The sequence below is a fragment of the Cyprinus carpio genome, chromosome B11, assembly GCF_018340385.1.
Source record: "Cyprinus carpio isolate SPL01 chromosome B11, ASM1834038v1, whole genome shotgun sequence".
Classification (NCBI taxonomy): Eukaryota; Metazoa; Chordata; class Actinopteri; order Cypriniformes; family Cyprinidae; genus Cyprinus; species Cyprinus carpio.
Genome location: NC_056607.1, coordinates 15,586,220 through 15,614,012, shown reverse-complemented (window position 1 = coordinate 15,614,012; position 27,793 = coordinate 15,586,220). Strand labels below are relative to the sequence as shown.

General features: G+C 35.7%; 2 protein-coding genes across 8 annotated transcripts; both read left to right on the top strand.

The window, feature by feature from the left end:
• The first annotated feature begins 535 nt into the window (after window positions 1-535).
• LOC109100637 (innate immunity activator protein-like) lies at window positions 536-19,413 on the top strand. Of its 6 annotated transcripts, XM_042734149.1 has the most exons (11): window positions 6,634-7,569; window positions 8,276-8,404; window positions 9,006-9,120; window positions 10,626-10,759; window positions 11,729-11,851; window positions 11,953-12,184; window positions 12,318-12,365; window positions 13,106-13,400; window positions 13,679-13,837; window positions 14,456-15,209; window positions 15,324-15,719. In XM_042734149.1, exons 3-11 carry the CDS (start codon window positions 9,066-9,068, stop codon window positions 15,417-15,419), a joined length of 1,896 nt encoding a protein of 631 aa, XP_042590083.1. In that variant the 5' UTR covers window positions 6,634-7,569; window positions 8,276-8,404; window positions 9,006-9,065; the 3' UTR covers window positions 15,420-15,719. The 6 variants fall into 6 exon arrangements, with proteins under 6 accessions (XP_042590085.1, XP_042590087.1, XP_042590081.1 ...); XM_042734151.1 differs by lacking the exons at window positions 6,634-7,569; window positions 8,276-8,404 and adding an exon at window positions 536-806 and having other exon boundaries at window positions 13,682-13,837; window positions 15,324-15,720; XM_042734153.1 differs by lacking the exons at window positions 6,634-7,569; window positions 8,276-8,404; window positions 15,324-15,719 and adding exons at window positions 540-806; window positions 19,173-19,413 and having other exon boundaries at window positions 13,682-13,837.
• Window positions 19,414-19,478: 65 nt separating this feature from the next.
• On the top strand, window positions 19,479-27,712 carry LOC109100480 (arginyl aminopeptidase (aminopeptidase B)). 2 transcript variants are annotated; one of them, XR_006155901.1, is made up of 11 exons: window positions 19,479-20,941; window positions 21,350-21,490; window positions 22,540-22,691; window positions 22,880-22,996; window positions 25,348-25,583; window positions 25,664-25,777; window positions 25,894-26,006; window positions 26,433-26,541; window positions 26,655-26,760; window positions 26,956-27,098; window positions 27,254-27,392. XR_006155901.1 is itself a non-coding variant. In XM_042734145.1 (11 exons), exons 1-11 carry the CDS (start codon window positions 20,561-20,563, stop codon window positions 27,398-27,400), a joined length of 1,878 nt encoding a protein of 625 aa, XP_042590079.1. In that variant the 5' UTR covers window positions 19,481-20,560; the 3' UTR covers window positions 27,401-27,712. The 2 variants fall into 2 exon arrangements, 1 of the variants encoding a protein (XP_042590079.1); XM_042734145.1 differs by having other exon boundaries at window positions 19,481-20,941; window positions 26,655-26,879; window positions 27,254-27,712.
• The last annotated feature ends 81 nt before the right edge of the window (window positions 27,713-27,793 follow it).

The window sequence follows — 27,793 nt, the reverse complement described above, 5'->3', positions numbered from 1 at the left end:
TTAACATGGGGAGTCTATGGGACTGACTCCCTTTTGCAGCCATCCTCTAGCGGCCAGTCGATGAATTGCAGGTTTAGTCACTTGCCTTCACGAGAGAGAGCGGGAGGTTGCCGCTCGGATAACACTCAGTGCCGCTCAACCAGTCCCATTCGTCGGTATTTGTGATATCACAAATCCCAGAAAATATGCGTTGTAGTCCAAACGAATCACTCGTTTTTAAAAGGTGATTTCTGTTAAATAAAATAATTGGACTTTGAGCTTTGTACCTTTGCAGATCTTTTTTATGCTCAAACAGCAACATTACAGACTAACTAAAGTTGAAAAAGTGAAAAGCATAATAGCACCCCTTTAAACGGTACAGAATCGTTTTAACTAGTTCTTTGAAACAAGTTGTTCAAAAGAACCGATTCGGGAAAATGAGTCGGACTTCCCATTGCTAGTTCAGTCAGCGCTGTGAAAAAAGTTTCTGGAGGGGTGAGGGGCGTACCATTGTGACATGGGGGTATGGTTTTAAGTTTCCAAAAAAGTGCCATCTTAAAGCACATAGAATAAAAAGACAGGTTAAATTTGCTGCATTACGAATTTCTTTTAGATGTTATTTCTATTGTCAGAACAATCAACAAGAATCTACGTGAGATGAGACACCTTTAGTTCGTGTGGTTTGGTATCGTCCATTCTTCAGCGTCTCGCTTACTTCAATTTGGAATGCGGTGCTGGAGAAAGCGTGGATAAATAATACCCCATGATAAGGCATTGCGTAAAGATTTGAGGACTCTGCGTAGGTTTTCCTGTTATGACGACAAAAGGTATGGTACTATTTTCCTTAATCCATAATACCTACACATAGCCTTAACTAACGCAGCACACCAGATGAACATTTAGTTTATACATCCCAGCTGCTTGAGCCAGAGTTTTGCAAGTATTCAAACTCTTTATAACTATTCAAAGTTAGATATCTATACAGTTAGAAGTTAGAAAGTATATATTTACTTATACATAGTTTCAAAGCATGGTGTAACTTACTGAACAAAGTAACATTGACTCCAATTTTAATGATTCTAGAGAATACAGCAAAATAAATATATTCAGATTTTGTAACAACGACAAATCCAGTGTTTATGTTGAAAATATCACTGCAAAAGTTCTTTAATAAGTACGTGCTTATTTTAAAATGTAGTGGTTTAGTGATACCCTAAATGGTTCATTAAATGTAAACTCTTTTCTAGTTGTGAAATCATTTTAAATAATTAGACAACAGTTTCCTAGTCCATTTTGTGTTGAAGTTGAGTTGCTGCCTTAAACGTAAGTAAAATCAAAGCAATGCCATCATATAACCTGCAGTGCTATGTCCTTTTCTCTTTTTGACCTCTTCAAATTTAACTAGTAACTAAGAAAATCAGTTTTTTAAATCTAGTAACTCCTAAAGTTATAAAGAAATCACAAAATTATATTGTAGTGTGAAATGCGGACTGCATGGGGAAAAGGATGTTATAATAATGAAAACATTTTAACAGTGTGAAGTTAGTAAGCTCCTATTGTTTATATGGAGGTGTAATATTGTGTGGACAGTGTAGAGAAGTTGTAAAGCTTTGTTTAGAACCCAGGGAGGAAAAAAAACCTGCACAGGTATTTTAACTGTGGCGTGAGAATCACATGCTTATATTGTTTCATTGTCTAAAGGTGGATATTATTTTACACACCATTCATTTATTCAGCTGGGAATACTCATTTCTGCAACAGGGGTTTGGTTTATTGCTTATAAAGACACGTGAACTAGATCAGTTAGTCTCAAAACAGATCAGAACTACAAGTTTAGCTTTTAAGTAAAAAAGTCTATGCTCTGTAGTCTAATGTAATTGTTCAGGTGTTGTTCCTTGTGTAAGAAAGTCGACTGAACAAATTGTCCTTGTGTAATGCTTTGGAATCCAGTGTTCAGTGTGATTCAGAGCATCAAGGGTGATTTGAGTGGGCCGGCATTAGAAGGAGGTGTGTAGACCACTGAACGTGAATAGCCCTGGAATCTGTGGCTTTGTTGGTTCATAGACAGGGTTGGCCAAACCGGAGCCAAGCAGTGTGTGTGTATTGTTTGCTGCCGACAGCTCAGTTTTAAGGCTCTCATTAGCACCTCTGGATGTGGCCTAATACAAAAAGTCAGGCACTGTAGTGATGTTTCTGTTTCGTCCGCTATTGCGGCAGTGCATTATATTGGATTTGACTTTTATTGTGTTATTTTATTCTAGATTCTTCCTGGCTCATATTTCAACATTGAGCGATGACTGTACCTTCCCATATAAAATATACATTGTACTGTATGATGTCTAGAGTAATACAAATCAGGACAGTCAGTATAGAAAAGTGATTGAATGGTGTCCTTTCTTGTAAACTAATACATCCAGCATCATTCCATCTTGTAAACCTGAAGGAATTAGTTAGAAATAGCTTTTTATTAAACTGCATTACTGTTACACATGCGTCACCACACAGGACAGTAGATAGATATTTTATCTACTGTCCTGTGCAATGACACAAAGACTAAACAGGAACCAACTACAGCCATACGTAACCATAACACACTGATTTCAAAGAAACACTGCACTTCCTTTTGGATAAAGAAAGGACGATTAAAACAAGATATTGTTTTCATGAGTAATAGATAAATGAACATCGGTGCAATGCTGCCCTGGGTATTCCTGACAGAAATATTCCACTGTGTACATGCAGAATACAATTAACATTTAAAGAAATAAATAATAAGTTAAGCTCAATCGACAGCATTTGCGGCATAATATGGAAAAATCAAGGTTATAGTGAAGCATTTTGCAATGAAAAGAAATGGGGGAATTTTTTGGTGAATTTAAAAACAAATGTGAAGCATATAATAAATAGAAATACAATAATTATCCAGTTAAAACTTGTTCTCATCACTTTTTCTTTGTTAGGGTTTTAGCCATTGTATTGTCGTGGCAACAAAGTTGTAAAATTAGATATGACGTTACACTGAAAAGACTTTTTTGGGCCCCACTCCTTTCCATTGTAAGTGCCTCATTGTTAAACCAATGTTTGCTCTTTTTTTAAAAGAAAAGAGGAGGGCAAGTCAAAAAAAATTGTAGTTATCAACATAGTGCCACAAGTGGTGTTGATCAAAGCTGGAATTTCCCTTTAATGTGTTCTTCAAAGTTTATTTCTGATATTATTCTGCTGTTTGCCTATTATAATGATTATATTGAAATGTGTGCTATGTCCCGGGTAACTAGCCACAAACATTTTCCACTAGCAGACATACCGCCCAGTGAAGCAGAGTGAGTTAAGCAGGATCTGTGAGGTCCGTTTCATCTGCTCAGTCTTGCCGCAGTTGTAATGAATATACGGAGGGAAAGTACTCTGGGGTTTGCAGCCTGAGGGATTCGTGCTGCTCTGCAGTGCTGGTGGTACAGCGTACGACATGTCAGTCCACATCAGAGAATCCATCTGTGCTTTGGCTCATTTAAACCAATTTCCACTTTACATCCTCTTTCTGCCAAAAGGGAGCCCTGCAGCCACACAAGTTCCAAATGCCAGGGTGCAGTGTTGGTGTTCACAGGCCTCAACATACTTATTCCTTCTCGGTCTCACATGCCAAAGCTTTAATTATGCAGTGTCATACTATGGATTCTATTTTGGAGTATTTACAAGTCAATAATTACTGACATTGACCCACAGAGTGTATATTTAGGACCAAGTTTGAGGCCCTTCCTATTCCTATTAAGGCTAAATGTAACATTTCCTCGTGCTTAAAGATAGCAGTGTCTTTTCAGTGTCACAGAATGGTTTGTGGAATGTTGTTTTGACAATTCCATTTTCTTATTTTCTTACTGTCTGTCCTAATCTGTCTTCTTAAGTGTAACATCTCTTTTCTGTTCACATGCTTCTACACTATTAGATACCTCCATTGTAATTTTATACAGTGCAGTTGTTAGACTGTAATTTAGTTTAGCCTTATAGTCATTGTTTTATGCTGATACTTTAAACTGTACAAAATGTTTTGTCTGTTAAAGTAAAAATGTGTTTAATTCAAGTCTAATGTATTATAGTAGTATTTTTTAAAATGACTGAATCATCTTGACTTTTTTAATGAAAGTGGGGTCAGATCATAAAAAAATAGCTGCATATTTTCTCTTTTTACAATGTGGATGCAATATCATACATAACATTAGTGAGAATAATGCGTAGATATAGATTTTTTTTATGTAGTTATAACCTGGTATTTAATAGACGTTTATATAATGGCAAAATTCAGTGGTTTTTTTTTTCTGAATCTAAATGTAAATCAAGTAAAACTGGACCTTTTAGACCTTTTTCTTGTCATCATTTCTTTTATTTTTAATTTTTTTTGTGCCTGGTGTAGACAGGTCCTAAGTAAAGGTTAATATGCGGCCGTCACAGTTCACTGGTGTTCCCAGTGTGCCTGAGCTCCCTGTCTTAATGGGCAGGATGGGGGAGATCCCCACAATAATAAAACCCTCTCCGGCTCCCATACATGATAATCCAATATATCCCACATCCCCGGGAGGAGGCGAGATATGAATCTACAGGCTTCCATACAATATCAGCTTTAACTTTTAGACAGCTAATCCTATGGAAATCCAGTGGATGTTGCACTAAATAAACGATGTATATATTTTATCACAACTGTCTTGTTCAGTTTGCTAGTTTAGATTTGTGACCCATTGCTGCTATGCAGACTTTGCACATTCACATGCACATTTGACATGACCCAAGAAATTTTACAGCAAAGGACTCGTACTAGCTCTCTTAATAGCAGGCTGTAGTATAAAGCTACAGCAAGATAAAAACAATCCTAGAATCATCTAGTTAGTGCCAGATAAACAAACACTAATGATCTGTTGTTGTTTTCTTAATCATCCATTGTGCATTTACTGCTTAAAAGCAGTTCTCGGAAATTTCCCTACTAAATATCAGCTGTGTTCGCCTGATTTGTCTAAAATAGCACACTTATGCCTACAGTATCTCCTAGCAGGGAAGTCCCTTTGGAGTTTGTTTTGACACAAATAACATGATCCAGAAAACTCAATTACTTCCCACATAAGTCTTGTGGCTAAATCTGGTCGGTCAGTTCAGAGGTCAATGCTCAATTCAGTGTTTGTGGAGCCCAGCCCATGGTTATGTTAGGCAAAGACAAGTACTGATTTCTGCATTCTGCCAGCAATTTTTAAACCCTTCTGTTGTTCTAAACTCATATGACATTATTTCAAATTTGTATGGACTCAGGAAACCTGATGTAAGCCTCAGCTTATGAATCTTTATGATACTTTTATCGATGCTTTGTATTGTTTTTGAAGGTTGAAAACTTAAACCTAATTTAACCCTACTGTTTTTATGTAACCTTTGTTTGATGTTAAGATATACAAATTAGGGACTAAGAAATTGTCGTTGGGCCAGATCCTTTTTCTAAGAATTTTTCCTAATTTATAGTTGTCATTTTTGAAGCTCACATTTACATTGTCCACTGAGCTGTTTTTAAGACGTGAGAAAGTTTGTATGATGAAAACATTTGTAAATCATGGCACTTTTCATGTGCACAAGATATTTTTCAGTCCAATTAAGCAATGAATCATTATTCTAAACATAATTTGGGTGCGTGCAAATATAGCTACTGCTCAAAACCCAGTGACTATAAGCAAAAATGAAGCAAAAGAGTTGAAAAAGGCCTAATTTTGGTGATTTATTATAAAAATAATAATGCCCATGGCTTAGTTAATTTACGTTTGAGTACTCAAATATTATTTTTTTTGGACACAGAGTAATGGTGTAGACTAGTTGTGAAATCAGATACTGGTATGCTCCAACAGTCGTGTTTCCTTGGGTGATAGGATACTATCCCGTCTGGCAGCCATGGTGGCTCCTTTAGGCGTTTAACTGGCATTCTTGGAGAGCCAGTGTGAGAACAAGGATCCTGAATGTTATGTGAGCGATGCATGAGAGCAGCAGGTGCAGCGTCTCCCCCAGTTCTCTGGAGAAGGCTTCCTCTGACATCTGTGTGTGGGTTGGTTTCCTGTTGGGTCAAAGTTCGAGTGGAATGAGTGTCTACACAATGCCTCAGTGAGATAGCCGTATGCATGACAATAGCATTTGCATTACAGTACTGTTAAAAGAATTTAATTGAACATGGAGTTTGTTTGCTTGCTTGTTTGGTATTATATTTTTGCATCAATTGGTTAGCTTAAATGCAAATGATGAATTGAGGTATTTTGGGACACCAGTTCTCTTAATTAGATGGCAAAAAATATTCCAGATTACTTTAATTCATTTTTTGTACTGAATGTTAATGCAATCCATGTGATAGGGTAATGGTTTGAAAATGGTGTTGGCCTAAGTATCACCATTAGGGGGAAGCAGGATCTCATGAAACACTGATCTGTGGAGGCCTATGCAGAGTCCAAATGTCGGAGACCTCTGCCGAAAATTAATTTAGCTTTTTTTTTTTTCATTTAATACACTTTTTCATTGCAAATAATTTTATTGTCATACTAATTTCAGTGAAAAGCTAAACCAAAAAAAAAAATTAAATGCATGTGAAAATACTTTTTTGTGAATTTTTTTCACCCTTTTGCTTCAGTAGCAAAATTTGAACTGCATAAACTCCTCAAGTTTGTATAAAACCTGATCATCATATTCGTAAGCATGATTTTAGAAAATCCAAAGAAGATCTCTTAATAAATGAACATCTGGTTGTCTGTATAAAGGAGCTCACATAATCAATGTCACAACATTGCTTATTTGATTAGTGACCCAGAAATATTGTTCAATTTAAAACATTTCTTATTCATGTATTTCTTAAACATTTCTTTAATTTTAAAACTTCCTAAACTTGTATTAGGGCTTTTCACATAGCCCTTAACCCTGGATTATCTTCGTTCTAAACCCTGGTTTTAACCCCTGGGTAAATGAACGTTTCACACTTGTAATTAAGAAGCGTGGTTAGCACCACGTTTTACCTGGGGTTATGAACACTGCTCTTTTATAAACAGTAATTTCTGTATTTAAGTGGAAAAAATATCAGTGATGGACAACACATGAATTGAAGAAGGGACCATTTAAGTCTTACAATTGTAGCCCAAAAAGTCCATTCTGTCCACTCTTACGTCAAGCAAGATAACCAGGTTAACTATTTAAATGTGAAAAGCCCATTATTTATTTCCAAGTTTGAATTACATTTTGAGTTTAAGATTTACATTGTGGTCTTGACTTAGACATTGTTTACACTTTTATGGTTTGATTTCATCACTTGCTTCATAATTGTATGTGCACATGCTTATAACAACGACAACAGTGGGAGTTATTATAGCCTTCAACAAGTATGTACAAGAGGTGTGACACTGTGATAGCTCTCACACACACTCACACAGAGGTATGTACAAGACACGCCCAGGTTCATTTCACCGTACAAACTCCTACCGGTGCTCATCCAGAGTTGGGAGTGCAGTGTGGAGCTAGACATCTCTTGGAAATCAAATTATTCTGTTTGCCGGATACAGTTATACTTTAAGAGGGATCAGTATTTTACAATATGTGAGTACTTTAATGTGATAATGACTGTAGTTTATCATATAAGTTATCATACAAGCAAAGCTAAATGCTTAGAACTAGCTTTTTTTATAGAGAGAATGTTTTCACTGGTTGTGTGATATGATATTTGTAATTATAACAAGTAACAATTTTTGGAGTTAGTTTAATGTGTGTTAATTTTGCTTCTTCTAAACATCAGCTTGATTTTTTTTCCTTGATCAGTTATCAGTTCTTTAATATTGAGTCTACTGATAAATAACACCAACTTTTTAGATCCATTCATTCTCAAATCAAGAAATTTTAACTTAAAAGTTATAGCCTTTGCAGTAATTTTATTAATATTACTTATAATAAAATCCAGAAATAAAACTGTAGTTAAAATTGATTCCCAATATAAAAATTACTACTATTGGTTAGGATTTAATATTTCATTCATTACTGGTAGAACAGTTAACAATAATTATAATAAAACCTTATAAACATGAGGATACTTTTGTGTTACATCTCTTTAAAGATTGTAATATTGAGAATTACTGGTTGCACTGTTAGTGACTTAGAGTGCATCTGCAGTTTCAAAGTAATAAAATCACAGCTGATCTATTATAGATCTAATATCTAGCATCTGTTAATCATTGTTCCAACTGTAGATATTCACAGCTTACTCAGGATATTGTCATCATGACGTAGAATAACATTTTGATATTGACAGGAAGCCCAGCGGTGAGACTCTTGGATTTGTCAGAGTCATACACCGCAGAACATATGTGTCACAAGCTGGTAGTGGTCTGGACTTTGGCATTATGATGTCACATTTTGTTGGGAAATGCCACTGAAATATGTATGTATATAAAGTTATTTAGCTGTTAATTTATGTTACTATTAGGTCACTTTATATACAAGTATATATATATATGTTTGTATATATAAATAAGAAACGTGAATACCAGTCTTTAGTTAATTGCAATTCCTTTTAACTGTAAGTGGTCTGAGAGACTGTTGTAGAAGTGAATCGAGGTTAATTAATTACAAGTGAGTGCAATGAGGCATAGCAGCCCTCTTCTGTTGGGAGCATTCCAGTGTTGTAATCTAAGCACAGCACGGCCTTGTTCCTCCTGGAAAATTTACATTTTTTAGATACAGATGGATGTTTAAAGGAAGAGTATTTACTTGAATGGCCTCTTAGTTAAAGCTCACCCTGAGCTCTTGCTGACGGCACATAGCCAAGAGGCGTAGTTAGACTGTGATTTTTAGTGGCCCTGTGAAAACTTTTGTTTGCCAGAACAGTCTCCTGGAATCCGCTCTGACCCCTGTGGCTCTGGGTCAGGACACCCACCACAGCTCAGGGGCTGAGTGGTTCCACAAGACTAGTTTTTGTTCACTTTGGCTTGAACAGCTAAATTGGTTTCTGGTGAGTGTGATAAAAGTTGTTTGCTTTTTAGGAACTTGTAAAGTAAGAGAAAACCGAGGCTTTCACTTCGAAGACCACTTGACCAGCCGTCATGGAAGGAAAAGAGGAGATCAGTGATACTGACAGTGGGGTTATTCTGCATTCTGGTAGGTTCAGCCTGTTACACATTGCCTATACAATGATATATTTTATGCCATATAGCATGTGGTTGTGAAATTAAAGGGTTAGTTCACCCAAAAAATTATCATTTATTTATTTACTTAGCTTTGTGTTGTTCTTTCTTCTGTATAGTTCAATGAAAGGATTAGAAGCTAAAAAATATTTTAAAAATTTAAATGCTCTTAAATCACTCTTGGGATGCAAAACTTTGCACAACACATAAATAAAATTATATTTATAATAGACATGTATAGATTATTATACACTCACAAATCAGACATTTGGGGTCAGTATGTCTTTTTCTGATGCCTGAAAAATGCATCACAGTTTCCACAAAAATGTTAAACAGCACAACTTTTTTTAACATAAATAATAATAAAAAAATGTTTCTTGAGCATCAAATCAGCATATTAGAATGATGTCTGAAAGATCATGTGACACTGGAATAACAGCTGCTGAAAATTCAGCATTGCCATCTCAGGAATAAATTAGGCCTAAATTTCTAAATATAACATTTTTGAAATAATATAACAATTGTTTTGAAATCTTAAAATGTTTTACAATTGTAAGAATTTTTCACCTTATTTTTGTTTTTATGGCATTTTTGATCAAATAAATGCAGCCTTGATGAACATTTATTATTGTACTATTTATTATTTTAATTTACATTTGTAAATGTATGTAAAAAGTTACACTACTGTTCAAACGTTTGGTCAGTATTATTTAGAATTAGTTGAAAAAAGAATACTGACCAAACTTTTGAACAGTAGTGCAGTTTTTTTTTTTTACATACATTTACAATTGCAAGCAAAATAATTTTTACATACATTTGCAAATGCATGTTTTAGTAGTTGGTTTTCAATTCTGAAAAGGAAGATTATGTACATTACACCTGTAATGGTGTAACGGTTGAATCGGAAACAGCCACGCTATAGCAGGTTTTTAATAAAAGCCCTTTTAAACTAGAACAAGTCAGTCTATTTCTCACAAAGGGATATGATGCATACCTAATAATCAGATTTTTTCTGTGCATTCATACATTTCTTTTTTGGTCCCTGCTCACTTATCTCTTTGTGTGTTGTCACATGATTGATTGAAAATGTATGTTTAAGAATTCAGTAGATAAGCTCTCCAGACATGCCAGAGGCGTTTGCTTTCAGTCACCGGATACAGAAGAAATAAATCCTTTGTTGTCAATCATTTAGCTGTTTTCAGAGACTGGAACCACCAGTTATTGCCTTCATTTTTGATCATATCATAGTCGTTGATGAGTATTTGTTTCCTGAAAGTCTAGATCAGTTTCTGAGATTTGCCTTTGCTCAAACGCTGTTTATAAATTGGCATCATTAGGGTTTTTTGTTAGGATACTATATCATAATTTGGTTACGATTTAGAATAAACAACACTTAATTATCTATATTGACTAGTTCTTTATACAATTTCTGTTATTGTCTTGAAGTTGCTCCTCATCAGGGTCTTTTATTTGTTGTAGGGCCTGACAGCCCCACCACAGTGATGAAGGATGTGAATACTCATACTCGGGTCATGAAACTCAAGCAGCAAGCTTTGGAGGACAGGCTGAAGATGTGCTTACTGGAGCTCAAGAAACTCTGCATCAGAGAGGCTGTAAGTTACTGTTTACACCCACTGCTCCACCAAAACACTCCTGAAAAGAGATAAGGCAGTTCTCACACGGGAATTAGAGGGGACTTCCACTGCATGCTGATACCATCATGTTTTTGAAGTTTAATTTTCTGCCCAAAATAACTTCTTCAGAAGGCATGTCAAATGCCACTGGATGCTTAATGGTTATTTGTGGTATAAAAAAAAAAAAAACATCATACCCACCTCTCAAGCCAATGATTGAGTGAGCAAGTCACCTAAAGGTTCATCACCTTCAGACCCAGAGGCATTGTGGTGTATTAGTCCTCCTGATAAAGATGTTAAGTCACAGAAATGCATCATTGCTTCTTGTTGGAGTCACTTGCCAGGCTTGTCCAGGTGTTCTTCAGTGCCTGATGACACCTTTATGTCAAAATAAGTCTGATGTCACGCCAGTGTGTATCATCCGTTTTTGAAGGGCTTCATCTCTATTGTGGTTTTTTTAAAGAGCTGTGGGCTTGAGGTTTTTGTCTCAAAGAGAATTGTATCTAAACGTATGCTGGCATGGATTTGGAGAAGATAGATGGCTGGTTTAGTTTGGCAGGTAGAGCTCTTAGTACAGCTTAGGTTAGAAACGAATCTTTCAACAACAAGCTTACATAATGTAGCAGTTGAAAGCTGTAACTTGTCCCGACTCGCTGAAAGGATTCTTACTGGAGAAACAGGAATTCTGGTTAAAGGCTTGTTCGTGATAACTTGCTTGTGACTTTGTTCTGTTTCACTTAATTGTTTGATTATGTAATTAATGTAATTATATTTACAAAATACAATGAGAAATTACAGATCTTTCTGACCACCCATGATATTATTATTTTTTTTTTTCAAATAGATTTTTATTATCTGCCATTTGGCAAGAATAACAAAGAACAAATCAGTTATGAGCCAGAATTGTAATTCTAGGGCATCCCTAATCAATTCCCTGTTCTGTTTTAGGAGCTCACAGGACATTTGTCCTCAGATTATCCCCTGTTCCCTGGAGAGAAGCCCCCTAAAATTCGCCAGCGCATCGGAGCTGCTTTTAAATTAGATGAGCCAAGCATCCTACATAGAACTGAGGTAAAGTCCTACACTTACTCTTAATCTGCATTCACAGAAATCATGGATAACAATCGACTGTTCATATAAATATGTCTGAATCTGATGAACATGATACACAGAACTCTGAGCTGAGCTCTGTGGAGGCTGATCTAGCTCTTCAGCAGCAGATATACGTGGCGGCACAGAGACTGTGCCAGGAGGAACATCTCAGCAAAGCGGTAAAGAGGAGTCGTCTACAGCAGTACCAGCGTGAGGAAAGAAAACTCAAAGAACTACAGGAAGCTGTGTTCAGGCTGAGACTGGAACATGGCCGTTCTTCACCACGCCCTGGCATGATCACACAGAGAGGATGTGAGTGATTAATAGGAACATTTACTTTTTCAGGGGTTTTTTGTACTTTTTTTCAATTTACTCCACCATGTAATGAGTTAACAGCTTGATTATCAAAGATCATCTTGTTCTATTTTATCTGTTTTATATCAAGGCACTTCAGACAATAGCTCGTTGTCAGACTCAGCTGTGCTGGATGAAGGTAAGTCAAAACCATGTTTATGCATAGTGTTTTTTTCAGATACTTTTCAGATATTGCAATCCCTAAAAAAGGGGCAAAAGTGATTATTTTTATATAAAATTATTATTATGTTTTATTTATATATATAGTTTATTTAAAGGTTTTTATTATTAAATTATTATATTATTTGAAAAATAGAAATGATAAAGACTTTAATATATTATTAATTAATTGTTATTAATTATATATATATATATATATGTATATATATATAATTATATTATATATATATATATATATTATATATATATGTGTGTGGTGTGTGTGTGTGTGTGTGTGTGTGTGTGTGTGTGTGTGTGTGTGTGACCCTGGACCACAAAACCAGTCATAAGGGTGCAATATTATTTTAAGACAACCATTTAAAAATCTGGAATCTGAGGGTGCAAAAAAATCTAAATATTGAGAAAATTGCCTTCAAATCTTTCTAAGAAGCTTTGCTTAGTGCATTGTCCTTAGCAATGCATATTAATAAACAAAAATTAAGTTTTAATATATTTATGGTAGGAAATTTACAAAATATTTTCAAGGAACATGATCTTTACATAATATCCTAATAATTTTTGGCATAAAAAGAAAAATCAATCATTTTGACCCATACAATGTATTTTTGACTATTGCTACAGATATATATATATATATTAAGTTATTCATGTCAGTAACTCTTGTTAAATTAAATAATCTCTCTCTCATCCATGTTTCAGAGGAACTGTCTTCCCAGCTTTCTTCAGAGCCTCCTGCTCCTGCTGTAGACTTTCACCCTCCACTTCTAACCAACTCACATCCCCCTCCTCATACACCTATAGTCCCCTCCTACCGGCCCCCGGAGGCCACTGTTTGTCAAACCCCGCCACAATCCCTGGAGGATTTGCACACATGCCAGAGTCCAGTCTTAGAGCATGACCCTGCCCCCATTCAAAACTCTCCCTGGATGGAGAGTAGTTTGGACCAGCCCTATCAGAAAAAGAAAAAATCTCACTCTAGTAGCATCAAATCCAGGTACATATATCTTTTAATTTCTTTACATTTTCTACAGTGCAAAGCAAGTATTAAATGTCAAACGCATGTCAACTATGACCTTTGAAAAGCAGTTTTGACTCACACCTCCTCCACACCTCCTCTTCTGTAATGGCTATTAAGCTAAACATCTCAAAGTTGATTTATTGTATACATGTATTATTGTCAGTAGAGCACGTCATTGCAAAACTACAGCTGTACTGTTTTGGTTTTGTCTTCAAAGGTGTAAAAAAAAAGTGTTTTTGTTTTTCATTGCATAGTAGTCCTGCTGTTACCCCCACGTTGCCTCCTCTGGAGGTCTGTCTTGCGGAGCCCAGGATACCACTGCAGATACCCACCCATGCTGCTCTGAAACACACACAGTCCTGCAGCGCACCCTCCACTCCAGAGATGCACCTGCGCAGGATACAGTCCTTTAGGTTTGATTCCAGTTTACTCACAAACACTACCATTCTAAAGTTTGCGGTTGGTATAGACCCCTATTTATTATTTATTTTTATACAAATATATTTTATATAATTATAACCCATTTATATTTCATATGTAATATGCTGCATTGTTATGATCAAAATATAATAAAAAGAGTAATATTGTGAAATATCATTACAATAAAAAAAAAAACTGTTTTCAAACCATTTTAATGTATTTTAAAATGTAGCTTATTCATGTGACAGCAAAGCTGAATTTTCAGCAGCCATTACTTCTGTCTTCAGGGTCACATGATCCATTAGAAATCATTCTGATATGCTGATTTGGTGCTTAAGAAATATTTATTATTATCATATATAATGAAAACAGTTGTGCTGCTTAATATTATTTTGTAAACCATGATACATTTCTTTCTCTGTATGAGGAAGAACTGTCACTTTTGATCAATTTAATGCAGCCTTGCTATATAAAAAAAAAATTTTTTTTTTAAAAAATCAAACTGACCCCTAACTCTGGAGTGGTAGGGCACAGTTCAAATCACATGTGTTTTATATATTGTATGATCATCTCAAATGTTGACAAATCTATTAATTTTCTCATTAAAACAGAGTTCCCAACACTGATCCCAATCCTTATGATTCCGAGCGGGAACGTGGGCGCTCAAGGGGCCCCAGGAGACGGTTGACAGACTTTGCGGTGACACCATCAGAATACTCTCCTATAAGTCTAAATGTAGGAAACCCTTTGTACTACTCTAGTTCTGAGGACAGCAACTCAGAGCACTCTGTCCAGTCATACACCAGCTCGCCCTGCCAGGAGCACCCTGGGGAACTTCCGTGGCCCTACCAACCCCAGTACGGATACCAATACACCAGCTTCAATGACAACCACATACCACAAAGATGCTCTCCTACCCACTTCTACAAGAATGGTCAGTACCAGTCCTCACCGAGTTTTTCCAGGGGGTACGTGGAGGACGGATGGGGTCACCCCTTGGAAATGGACAGCGGAAGATTGTCGTACATAAGCCACCAGGCCCCCTCACCTGTTTATTCGTCTAATGGTCACTATGAGTACTGCTACAGTGAGGCTTTGCCTTCCCAGCAGGGAAGTTGCAGGTTGTTACCCGCCCATGTGAAATTGTCACGGGCTCCTTCGCTAAGAGAGTATCCGCATCACCCTAATAGAGGCCTGCCACGGCAGGTGGTGTCGGAGGAACTCAAATCGTGGCACCAGCGCAACCAACTCCGACCGCCTCGCCCACGCTCGCTGGACCGGAACAGGCAGGGCGCGCTCCGCATCCGAAATCCACCTGGGCAAGAGTCCCCGCTTTCCCAGCACCACCGGTTCCAGGAACAGCAGGTAAATAGGCTTTCCTCACAGTCACTCACAATAAATGTGCGGTAAATGTATTGACCTACAAAGAGAAAGGAAACATCTCCAAATGTGTAACTATCTTGTCTCTGTATGAAATAGTATAGAGCTGTATCGCCTTTCTGTCAAGTATCAGTCTGTTGGGAGAGGAATTTCCAGAAAAGGCAGATCAGTTACGCACTGCCCAGGCCTGCCTGAGGAGCGGGGGAAGATTGGCTTGATGCGCTTGCTGTGTCAAAGTGAGATCACTGCTGGAGCTAGGTGTGGTGTTCAGCTATGAAAGGGCTTTTGGTTGGAATTAGCGTAGGGAATGGCACAATAGCAAACTGCACACAAATCATAATTGTCATTTTGTTGTTTATGGTTGCCCAGAGACATTAGAACACAATGCTTTAAATGAGTGCACACTACTGTTCAAACGTTTGAGGACTGTAAGATTATTTTAAAATGTTTATTTTTATATATAGAAGTCTCTAATGCTCACCAAGGCTGCATTTATTTGATCAAAAATGCAAATGAAAATATTGTTTTATAATATTACAAATTAAAATAACTATTTTCTATTTGAATAAATTTTAAAATGCAAAATTTGCGATTGCAAAGCTTAATTTTAAGAGACCATTATTTGGTCTTCAGTGTCACATGATCCTTCAAAAATCATTCTAATATGCTGATTTAGTGCTCAAGAAACATTTCGTATTGTGCGTTGAAAATAATTGTTGTGCTGCTTAATATTTTTTGTGGAAACCATGATTTTTTTTTTTTCAGAATTCTTTGATTAATTGTAAGTTTTCTTTGAAATATAAATCTTTTGTAAAATCATAAATGTCTTTACTCTCACTTCCGACCAACTTAATGTATCCTTGCATTAAAATATTAACTTTTGAATGGTAGTGTATGAGGAAAGACATATTCTCGCATATTCAAAGGAAACTCTGCTACTGCTCCATTCTGAGCATTACATACATTAATAAATAAAACAAATCACCTTAGGTTTTACAGTGCTGACTGACTATTCTTTACCAGTCGAAAAGAAATAAATATGGAATTTGAGAAATTTAATTTTGTGGAAGACATTATCAAAAATATTAATGTTAAATGGAAATTAATGACCGAGGATGAATGACTACAGATTTACTTGTATTAATTTGAAAAATAGAAAAACAAAAAATTAATGAGATGCTCTGTCATACAGTATAAGGAAATAAAATCTCTCCTCACAGATGTGTATCAGGTTTCCCACAGTCATGGATGAACTGGAAATATCAGGGAATTTTAAAATTGTGCTTTCCAGGAAATGTATTGGAGTTCATGGAATCATAAAGACTTCTATAGATTCTTCTAAAGATTTCTATAGTGAATATGTGTTTTAATTATGCTCAGCTCGGAACAATGAACAATTATATCATAATACTAACACATCATCTTCACAACAGTACCTAAACTACCCAAACGTTATTTTACTTTATATATATCTTGATATAAAAAGACAAGTTTTGAAAGAACTTTACAGTAGAACTTTAAACCGGTGCAATTTCAATTGTGATTACACACTCCACTCACATACTCTGCTCCAAATGCAGCATATACTTCATCAGATGGATCATTTGCTTACTTTGAGTCATTTGTATTCTCACATACAGGTTTTCATTCCACTCAAAGCTTTCCCCATTCCTCACACCCATGAACTTTCCCATTAACCCCACAGTCTAGTGGGAAAACATGCAGTCAAGGTTGTTCTGCTGTTTATTTCCATTCAAGCTTGTGGTGGCTACAGTGTGTGAACTTGATATGTAGGTGAGCATTCCATTCCCCAGGGACAAAAGCTTGATTGGACGGAAGGAAATGGTGATAGTGGCCCGGCCCATTAGCTCCTTTATTTCTCAAGAGAAAGCCAGATAAGTTGTTTGGCCAGTGCACCTCCTCAAGCAACATTTTAATAGCTGGCATGTTCCTAGCTGAAACCGATAGGTGTCTTTGTTAGCTGCTTTTTTCCATATTGCTTGGCACTGAATTTGATTGTAGATAAAGAGGCAAGAATACACCAGAAAACCTGAGCATACATGGTGGTGTCACTCGTCAAACTAAAGTCCTTTGTTAAGATGTCAGAAGGATAATTCCCAACGACCTAACGCTGTTTACTGTAATCCATTACTAATTGGAGTACTAGTGAACTTAAATTCTCCATTACAGTAAAAATAGATTGAACATTGACTTCAGAAGTTTTGCTTTGGGACCCAGATTTTGTGCACCAAAATGGTTTATTATATAAAAAATGAAACAATAAAATAATAAAAAGAACTGTAGAAGCCTAACAGAATGTTGAATATTTACAGACTCAATGTTAATACAACAGAAGACATACTACATTGTTCACACACTGTTTTTCACCTACAATATGTAGTATGGAGGTAGGCATATTCAGACACCATTGTTCCCCAGAACTGATGTCTTGGGCCCTATCAGAATATATCTTTGAGTTGCGACACATCATTTGAGAACTACTGAGCTAAATCAGTCCCAAACACCTTTAAACTGTATCTCAAACAAGAATGTAGGTGTCAGTATTATTTGGGTCGGAGCTAGGACTTACACTACAGTCAAAAATGTGCACTCAGACCACTAGAGAATGTGGTGCACATGTACCAACAAGTTTCATAACAAATCATTGAAAATTCCCAGTTGAATAAATTTAAGATGGGGTATGAATGCCTTCAAAATACAAGAGCTTCTTAGATGTGCAGACAGATTCACTCATTTTGAAACTTTGTAGAAACCCAAATTCAAAACCACGAACTTTCAGGTGTGTTATTTTGGTGGTTAATTTAGTCATTTGGTCTTGGGTTGTCGCTTTGAAGATATTTTGATCATATGTGGGAACATCAGCACTGCCTGACTCACATTTGCTGCAATCCTATATCATGTCATGCAATGATTTACAGAATCACAGTTTCAAATGCAGAGGCAGCTGGGCTCGTCTTGTAGATGTAATGACCACTGGGGGTCAGCCGTAACAGGAAAAGGAAGAGAGTCTCAGAACCAGAGAGATGTTGAATAAGAATTGATTAACAAGTTGGTTTAACGTCAGGGGCAGACAAGGCCAAAATAACAAACAAAAATTCTCTTTTTTTAAACCCTCTACACTTCCTAAATCAAAATGAAAGAAAAACAAACAAAAAAAAAATACAGTTTCAACTTACCAGACTCCCTAAACCAAAAACAAAGTGAAAAGTGACTTCAAAATAACTACTGTATTATCATTATTTGAGAAACTTTTAGCGTAATGAAAGACACTTTGTTCTTTCATGTCCTTTTTCAATGACTTCGTGAGAAAATATTTGGATAAAATTAGACAAAATTCTGCATATACACTCTAAACTAGAGGTCGGCAACAGGCTTTAAGCAACAACAGCTGATGGAATGGCAAATAATTATTACAATAAGTTAGGCTCCACTGTGTAACACGCTAATTAAAATGATATACATTTATTATTCACAATTTGGAAAGAGGAAATAATTAAGGATGTAATTTTTTGTTAATGACTGTCCTACTACACTACAGGATCAGCTCACTACCAGTTCTAAAAGACACTGCAAAAGTCTGTCACAGGCGATCCTAGTTTCATTTTTCATTAATTAGTTTCTGAAATTATTCTTTGACTATGTTCTGGCCCACCATCTAGTGGCGAAATTTATTTTGGCCCGATGCCAAACTTACTTGCCCACCCCTGCTCGAAACCATTCTATAGTTGCTTGCATTTCTGGTTGTAAGAATACACTGTGAGATCCATCATTTAAGCCTCAGCTGTTGTGTAACCCAGATTTATGATGACACGCCTTCAGACAACGTCACAGAGCTGCTGATTGTGCAGTCACTCACGAGATTCATCGAGGGTTACTAGAAGGTTAGATTTCTTTAGGACTGACTTTCTCTTTGCTCTTCTCCTCCAGGTATCCCAGAAACGGCTTGTTCATAGGACTCCAGAGAGGTTGTATGAGGATGACTGTGAGGTTGCCAGCCAGGTGTGAAACCATGGACCCCTTGTGACAACAGTCCTATTTATTCAATAATTTATTGAGTTGATGGATTAAAGCATAGGCTTTTTTAACATTGAAAAAAAATATATAGGGATATGTCAAGACAGTCATCATCACTTTCGATTAAATACCTTGTCCCTATATATATATATATATATATATATATATATATATATATATATATATAATATATATATATAGTACTGTGAAAGACTGTTTAAAAAATGTTTTATAGATTTTTTTATAGATTAACTTTTTTATTCAACATTTTTATGATGAAATAAATCTAATTTGTTACTAAGTGTTTTTTATGTTGTTTGGTTAGTGTGTGTTAATACTAAGATGGATGAAGTGATCTAAATAAAGATTCTGTTTGTATGTAATCAATTCATTCTAACGCTGAGTTTTGTGTATAGCCTACATTGATTTTTGTAGATGGTTGCTCTAAAAACAAATATACATTTCCAGATGATAAATGCTGATTAGAGTTATAAAAAATCCTCTTTGAAATCTTGGGAATTTAGTAAACCAGTGATTATGGTGACATGATCACAGCACCATTCTTGAAAATCGTGAACTGGAGTGAAAACATAACACTGCAAAGGGTGAAATTAAAAGGGTTAACTATTACATTACATAGATTTGCTTATATAAATTAAAGAAATGTTGTCAATATCCATTTAGATATCAGAGGGAAAAAAATCATTCAGGTAGCAACGGATGTACTGCCTAAACGGGGTCGTCACGTGGCAACTGTTACTTTTCTCTGATAGGATAAGCCAATCACAGCGATTACTGCATTATCACCGTTTACTGAATGCTTCTTCCACATTTTATAAAAGAACGGTGAGGAGGGGTATCATTCGAATGCAAGTTACTAATCATTTTAATTAGTATATTTAAAATACTGTACATTGTAATATAAAAATGTTTACAATAAGACAAAAACGTCCTGAGATTTGAATGTGGTCTTAAAAGAGAATTTTATTTTACTGTCTTGCCCCTTTCGGGCCTACTTGACAAAGACAGGTAATATGTCTCGTATAGTTGTTAACTACTAGCATTTCACTTTTTTTGGTGATTTATCTTTTTAAGTCACCTGTCATGTATTCACGACAAACAACACTGCGCTGCAATAACGCAGAGAACTGCGGCATAAATCCCATCCATATGCTATAATGATTAGTCTTCTAGCGTGTACACTGTTTTACAATGGCTCATCATTTGTCAGTGAATGAACGGACTGGGCGGCGTTTGCGGTGTAGATCCGTCAGTTCAATTGTTGCAGTGTCAGCAGTACAATGGATAAAACATTTACGTTGTATTCGGACAAAGCCGAAGACGTCGCTACCTCCTCAAGTTTCCGCCAGTTTAAAATAGATCATTTTCATCTCGATCTTAAAGTGGACTTTGAGCAGAAAACCATATCAGGTACCGAAACAATACAGCTGCAGTGCACTCAGGATGGTCAAAGTGAGTTACAGCTGGATATTCATCCGACACTGTCTGTGCATGAGATCACATTCAGTCATAATAATGCACGTGACTGGACCACAACAGAATTTCTGATTCGAGACTTCACCAATTATGGGACAACTCTGGTCGTGAAGTTTCCAAAAGCTTTCAACTCAGATGACAAACTTCAACTTGTAATCAAATACACAGCTACTGATGGACCAGGGGTAAGCTAGCAAACTGCTTTTAATATCTTTTGTTTATCAATTTCCATATTGACAGCTCATGACATCTTGAGTATTTCACTATGATCAAAACTGAAACTTGTTCACGTCATGAGACTTACAAGGAAGAATCTTTGGTTTCTCTTTCTGAACCTGTTTTTGGCAGCCTTTATTTACTTCTGGTCTTCAAATAAGCACCAGTAATGCTAAAATGGTTAATTTATTGTACAAGCAAGCATGCATCACTTCTCTGTAGATGTCATGGCTGGACCCAGTGCCATTCTTGTACACATCTGGGTTCCCTGTCCTGAACCGGAGCCTGTTTCCCGGCTTCCATACACTCATAACAAAGAGCACTTACTCGGCTGTTGTGCAGGTAATGTCTCACCAAACGCATGTATCTTCTCACAGGTGTGTTGGCTGGAACCAGAGCAGACTTTGGGAAAGCTCAAGCCTTATGTTTTTACTCAAGGCCAGGCTGTTCTCAACCGCTCCTTCTTCCCTTGCTTTGATACTCCAGCAGTGAAGAGCACCTACTCGGCAACCGTTCAGGTGAGGCCATTGGATCCGTCGAATTTACAGATATAAAGAGGATATGGGTGTATAGACATAATAGTTTATATAATCTGATGTCTTGAAGTGGGATTGGATTTTATAAATCAGGAGTCAATTTGGATTACAAAAAAATGTTCTGTATATAACAGGTGTTTTGGGTTAGAAAAATAAATTCTTAGTGATCTGGTAATTGTTCTGTTTTTTTATTTATTTATTTTTCATAATGACAAAATAATTGTCATATAAATCATATGTTGGGGTTGTAAGGAATTAATACTTTTATTCAGTATGGGAGCGTTCACTTGATCACAAGTGACAATGTTACAAAAGATTTCTTTCAAATAATGTTTGTAATGTAAATAATGTAAAAACACACAATGAAGCAAAATAACTGTTTTCAACATGTTTCTTGATCAGCAGGCACATATTAGAATGATTTCTGAAGGATCATGTGACAATGAAGACTGGCGTAATTGCAGCTGAAAATTTAGCTTTGCCATCACTGGAATACATTGAATTTTAATAAATATATTAAATTTGTAAAATATATTAAAATGGAAAAAGTTAAAAAGTAGAAAACAAAACTGGAAAAGTAATTTTAAATTGTAATAATATCTCACAATAGTGCTGTTACAAAATATACTTAATATGCTAAAATTTGTTTTACTACAAGTACATCCAACCCTGGAGAAAGTGAGACTTCTTTAAATAATAATAATAATAATAATTCTTACAGACCCCATATTGTTGAACCATTTATATAATAATTTCAATGTACAAATAAATCATATATTATAAAATGTTGTTGGTCAAAATAAAGTAAAATGTATTATTGGCCAATTCATTTTGACTGTAAATCTTACTTTTGACTTATTTTGTCTGCAGTAGGCTCACATTATTTTCTCAAGAAGAAAGAGCACAAGAATTAGATTAGATCCAGTTTTTCTCTAGCCTGCATGATAAGGCTCAGAGTTTATTTCTTATCATTGCATTGTCTCATAAACACAGTAGCTTCTTTCTTTGATGCGCCTCACTGCTATTATCAGGTTCCTGATGGCTTTACAGCAGTTATGAGCGCTAGTAAATGGGATCAGAGGAAAGCAGACAGCGCTTTCCTGTTCACCATGGAACATCCCATTCCTGCTTACCTGGTAGCTCTGGTAGTAGGGGACCTGCAGTCTGCTGAGGTGGGACCCAGGTAAAAAATCCCAAATCTTTTACCATAAAGAAATCTTATCAAAAGGTATAAAGTCTTTATTGCTCTTCTGAAATATGTGTTTCTGGTGAAAAATATTTTACTAACATTATACATGGACTATGTTATAAATTAAGCATTTAAATAATATTTATTATTATTATTAAAATCACTTTCAACTGCATTTTCAGGACACGTGTCTGGACCGAGCCTTGTTTACTGCAGGCTGCCAAGCAGGAGTATGATAATGTGATTGAAGAGTTTCTGTCTGTGGGAGAGAAACTGTTTGGACCCTACGTTTGGGGAAGGTGGGATATACTTTTTTGAACAGCTTCATAATTCCGATAGATTTTTTATTTTTTACACAAAAAAGGGACAGTGTACATTAATCAACATTCGTGAATGTAAATGTAATAGCCAAAATAGCCCAAAGGCTAGTTTTCAATGGGGCAAAAAAACTAGAGGAAAAACAAGGAACAAAAAAAAAAGATAAAAAAAAAAGAAACAAAATAGAAAAAACAATAACAACGAAATTCAACTAAAAAGTAAACAACAAATTATACAAACTGACAATAAAAAAAAATAAGAAATATGTATAAAAAAAGCAGCTTATTAAGATATATAAACAGCATTAATGTTCACATTGTTGGTTATGAAGAATCCATTTCTTAATATGATGCTTAAATGAGTGAAATGATGTACATTCTCTAATTGATTGTGGTACTGAATTCCTCTTGTGATGTGATGCTCTGAATGAAAAAACAGCTTGACCACACGAGGTTCTTCTATGTGGAATTACGCAATCAGCTTTAGCTGCACCTGTAGTTACTCGGTTTTCAATAGATTTAAATTTAATAAAATCAACCAGAGGAGGAGGAGCTAAACCATGCAAAATCTTATAAACTAAACAAACATTTTTAAACTTAGTGATGTTTTCCCAGCTAAGCAGGTTATATATATTTAAGATATGAGAATGGTGAAAACTAATTCTTCCCCCCTAAGATTTAAAGTGCTTATTTGTTCAATAATTCAAATGGTTTTAGAACTACTCTATGTATTAGACAACTTGTCAGACAATAAGTAATATGAGAAAGAATCATAGAATGAAAATATACCTTTGCAGCCTCATTTGATAAAGAGTTTCTAATAAACCGAAAATTCAATAAATAAAATTTTATCTTTTTACATACCTTTTTATGTGCGTTTTAAAACTAAGACATGAGTCCAAATGAACCCCTTAATATTTTTATTTTGAAACAACCTGTAATCTCTTTCCCGAAATGAAAATATCCTGTTTCATTTCAGCACTATGTCCTTTAGAAAAGAACATACAAGCTGTTTTTGACACGTTTAATTTCAGAGAACACTGATTGAGCCAGGATATGATTTTTGCCAGAACATCTGTCAACTTATTTGCAACCTCTTCTGCATTTTTACCATGCGCGAAAATGACTGTATCGTTAGCATACATTTTGATATCACATTGTTGACACACCATGGGTAAATCATTAATATACATGCTAAAGAGAATTGGCCCCAATATGGACCCTTGTGGAACACCAGCTGAAAGGCACAGTGAATTGGATTTATAATTACCAATTTTTACTACCTGAGAATGGGAAGAGAGATAAAATTCAATTAAATTTACAGGTTTTGTCGAAAAAATTACAATTGAGTAATTTATGTAAAAGAATATTATGATTTACAGTGTCAAACGCTTTCTGTAAATCAAGAAATACAGCCCCTACCACTTCACCTTTATCCATTAATGCCTTTACCTTTTCAGTAAAATAACAAGTAGCTGTTTCTGTTGAATGATTTATCCTAAAGCCGAACTGCATCGGATATAATTGAAAATGACTATTATTAAAATGGTCAATAATTTGTTTAGCCACCAATTTTTCAATAACTTTTGATATTGTGGGGAAGACACTAATTGGCCTATAATTGCTGGTTAAACGGGGGTCGCCTACATTAAATATAGGGGCCACAACCATCGGTTCCCAAGAGGTGGGGAATCTCCCTTGATCTAATGAACTATTAATAATATGTGTTAAAGGGTTAACTATTGAGGAACTATAATAGTTTCAATAAAAGTGTGTCTATACTATAGATATCTTTAGCACTTGACAACTTAAGAGACATGACTACAGACATTTTTTTTGTACCTACATTTCATCTTGACTGAAAGATTACTAATTGTAGATTGTAACTTTTCTATAAGGATTTGACTAGCTATTTCTGAATCAGTATTATGTAATAAATCTTCCCAGTTCATATTTTTTATAGCTACATTAAAATCATCTTGCTTATTTTTTTGGAACACCAAAGAATTCCTTATTTCTGGCATGTATATTGAATCGCTTGTTAGTTAATTTTCTAGATTTAAGCACCATATTATGATCTGACAACCCTGTTATCATATTGTAAGACTGTGTAATTCTTTTCGGTCTATTACTAAACATTAGATCAATCTGAGTACTAGTACTATTTGTTATTCGTGTTGGACCTTTGACCATTTGAACCAGATTAAAACCATAAGTGATTTGCTTAAGCTTCTTCCTCATGGTAGATCTGATTTTCTAACCCGATAAACACTTTTATTCAGTAGTGATTATAATACAATAGACATGTGTTTTGATTTGTTGTAATTGTTTAGATATGACGTGCTGTTCATGCCTCCATCCTTCCCTTTCGGTGGGATGGAGAACCCCTGCCTGACCTTTGTCACACCCTGTCTGCTGGCCGGCGATCGTTCTCTCGCTGACGTCATTGTACACGAGATCTGCCACAGCTGGTTTGGAAACCTTGTCACCAACGCCACCTGGGGTGATTTCTGGCTGAACGAGGGCTTCACCATGTACGCTCAGCGCAGGGTTTGCAGGGAGCTGTATGGTATGCTATATATTATTTGAACATTCGTTGAAGTATTTCACTAATGAAGAATTAAATAAAAAGCGCCATTTGATTCTCAGGAGAGGCTTATACGTGTCTGGAGGCAGCGACCGGTAAAGCTCTTCTCCGTCAGCACATGGACAACACTGGAGAGGACCATCCTCTCAATAAACTACGGGTTAAGATCGAACCAGGTAGGCCACCATTTTTAAATAGACATTGTAGGCCGAAAAAAGATGTCAGTCTTACATAACTTGGTTATTTTTCTTGTAGAATTGGCTGTAACAGCCTCTATGTCTTTTCTTTGCAGGTGTTGATCCTGATGATACCTACAATGACACGCCCTATGAGAAAGGTTTCTGCTTTGTTTCCTACCTAGCGCACCTCGCAGGAGATCAGTCACGCTTTGACGCATTCCTCAAGGTTACTTGAATGTTTATTACAATGTAATAATGTTTACAGAAACTGTTCTTAATTAATACTAATTATTATATTTAGTTATATATACAGGTGCTGGTCATATAATTAGAATATCATCAAAAAGTTGATTTATTTCACTAATTCCATTCAAAAAGTGAAACTTGTATATTATATTCATTCATTACACACAGACTGATATATTTCAAATGTTTATTTCTTTTAATTTTGATGATTATAACTGACAACTAAGGAAAATCACAAATTCAGTATCTCAGAAAATTAGAATATTACTTAAGACCAATACAAAGAAAGGATTTTTTGAAAATTTTGGCCAACTGAAAAGTATGACCCAAAACATTTGAATGACAGAATGAATGAAAGTATGTAAACAAGTATGATAAAACAGCAATACACTTGTATCTCTTCAAGGCTTATGTGGACAAGTTCAAGTTCAGAAGTGTGTTGGCAGAAGATGTGTTGGAGTTTTACCTGGAGTATTTTCCAGACCTGAAAGAAAAGAATGTCCACAAAATTGAGGGTGCGGAAATAGCATTTCTTTGTTGTAAAATCACAAAAGCTAGACTAAATGAATACTGTTTGGTCAGACTGCCTTTTGCCATCAGCTTTGTTTCTTCTCGGTTGCTTTGTTAGGTCTGGATTTTGACAGCTGGCTCAATGTCCCTGGTTGGCCTCCATATGTTCCCGACCTCTCAGCTGGTCAGGAGCTGATGAAACCAGCAGAGCTGTTAGCTGAAATGTGGGTAAATCATAACCCAGACTTGGAATCTATCTGCAAAACTGATATAAAACCATGGAAGACCTACCAAACTGTCTACTTCTTGGACAAGATCCTTGAGAAGTCACCACTTCCAGATGGTGCAAAAAACTCCTTGTGTTAATGGTTTATTTTTATGGTTTAAGTAGATAAAAATAAATATCCCCATATTAACAGGTCACATAAAGAAGTTGGAAGAGTGCTACTCGCATATTATTGAGTCCAACAATGCAGAGCTGAAATTGCGATGGGCCCAGATTGTTGCAAAGAACCAGCATAAACCAGGCTTCCAACATATTCGCAATTTCCTCAAAAGCCAGGTCAGAATCTGTACATATTTATTTATAATTCTTTAATATTAACATTTATTTATTTATAATTGGTTCAGTTCTTTGGACTAATAATTTGATCGCTTGTATGAATAGAGATCGGTTGACATTGTTTTAAAAGACTGATTTTCATGTTTTGCTTTCAGGGGAAACAGATGTACACATTACCGGTTTATCGGGCCCTTTGGAATGGATCAGAAGAGACAAAGACTCTGGCATTGGAAGTTTTCGCAGCCACCTCGAAACAGCTTCACTTCAACGTCCGCAATTACGTCAAAAAGATAATAACTTGAGCATAAATGAAATAGGAAGATATAAGGGAAACCAATGTAGCAATGATCTGCTTTTAAAAGCACCCGGGTATCTTAAAATTGTGGGGGTTTGAGAATTGACTTGATTTTGTGAATTATATTTGTGATTTTAATAAATAAAATATTTTCCGGGCATTTAATTACTTCCACATGTCTAAAATGTATTGCATTTTTATATAAATAAATATATAACATTTGTAAAACAAAAAGAAAGCAGAGGACATTTATTGTTTGCACTGTTGTTAATTTATATATTAAATGATTGAATTTTTCGACAAATGGAAATTCAAGGACTTTTATTTTTATCTAGTTTTGTGGTTTCCGGACGCCGACCTCTGACGTTAGATAGCGTTGCAATGTGGATAGGATTACGCA

Bases quoted from the DNA above. Each gene is read 5' to 3' on its own strand.
- LOC109100480 (XM_042734145.1), top strand. From the start codon at position 20,561: ATGGATAAAACATTTACGTTGTATTCGGACAAAGCCGAAGACGTCGCT. The intron at 21,491-22,539 runs GTGAGGCCATTG...TGCTATTATCAG, and splicing joins CCTACTCGGCAACCGTTCAG to GTTCCTGATGGCTTTACAGC. The intron at 26,007-26,432 runs GTTACTTGAATG...TATCTCTTCAAG, and splicing joins GCTTTGACGCATTCCTCAAG to GCTTATGTGGACAAGTTCAA.
- LOC109100637 (XM_042734147.1), top strand. From the start codon at position 9,066: ATGGAAGGAAAAGAGGAGATCAGTGATACTGACAGTGGGGTTATTCTG. The intron at 11,852-11,952 runs GTAAAGTCCTAC...CATGATACACAG, and splicing joins GCATCCTACATAGAACTGAG to AACTCTGAGCTGAGCTCTGT. The intron at 15,210-15,323 runs GTAAATAGGCTT...TGTATGAAATAG, and splicing joins ACCGGTTCCAGGAACAGCAG to TATAGAGCTGTATCGCCTTT.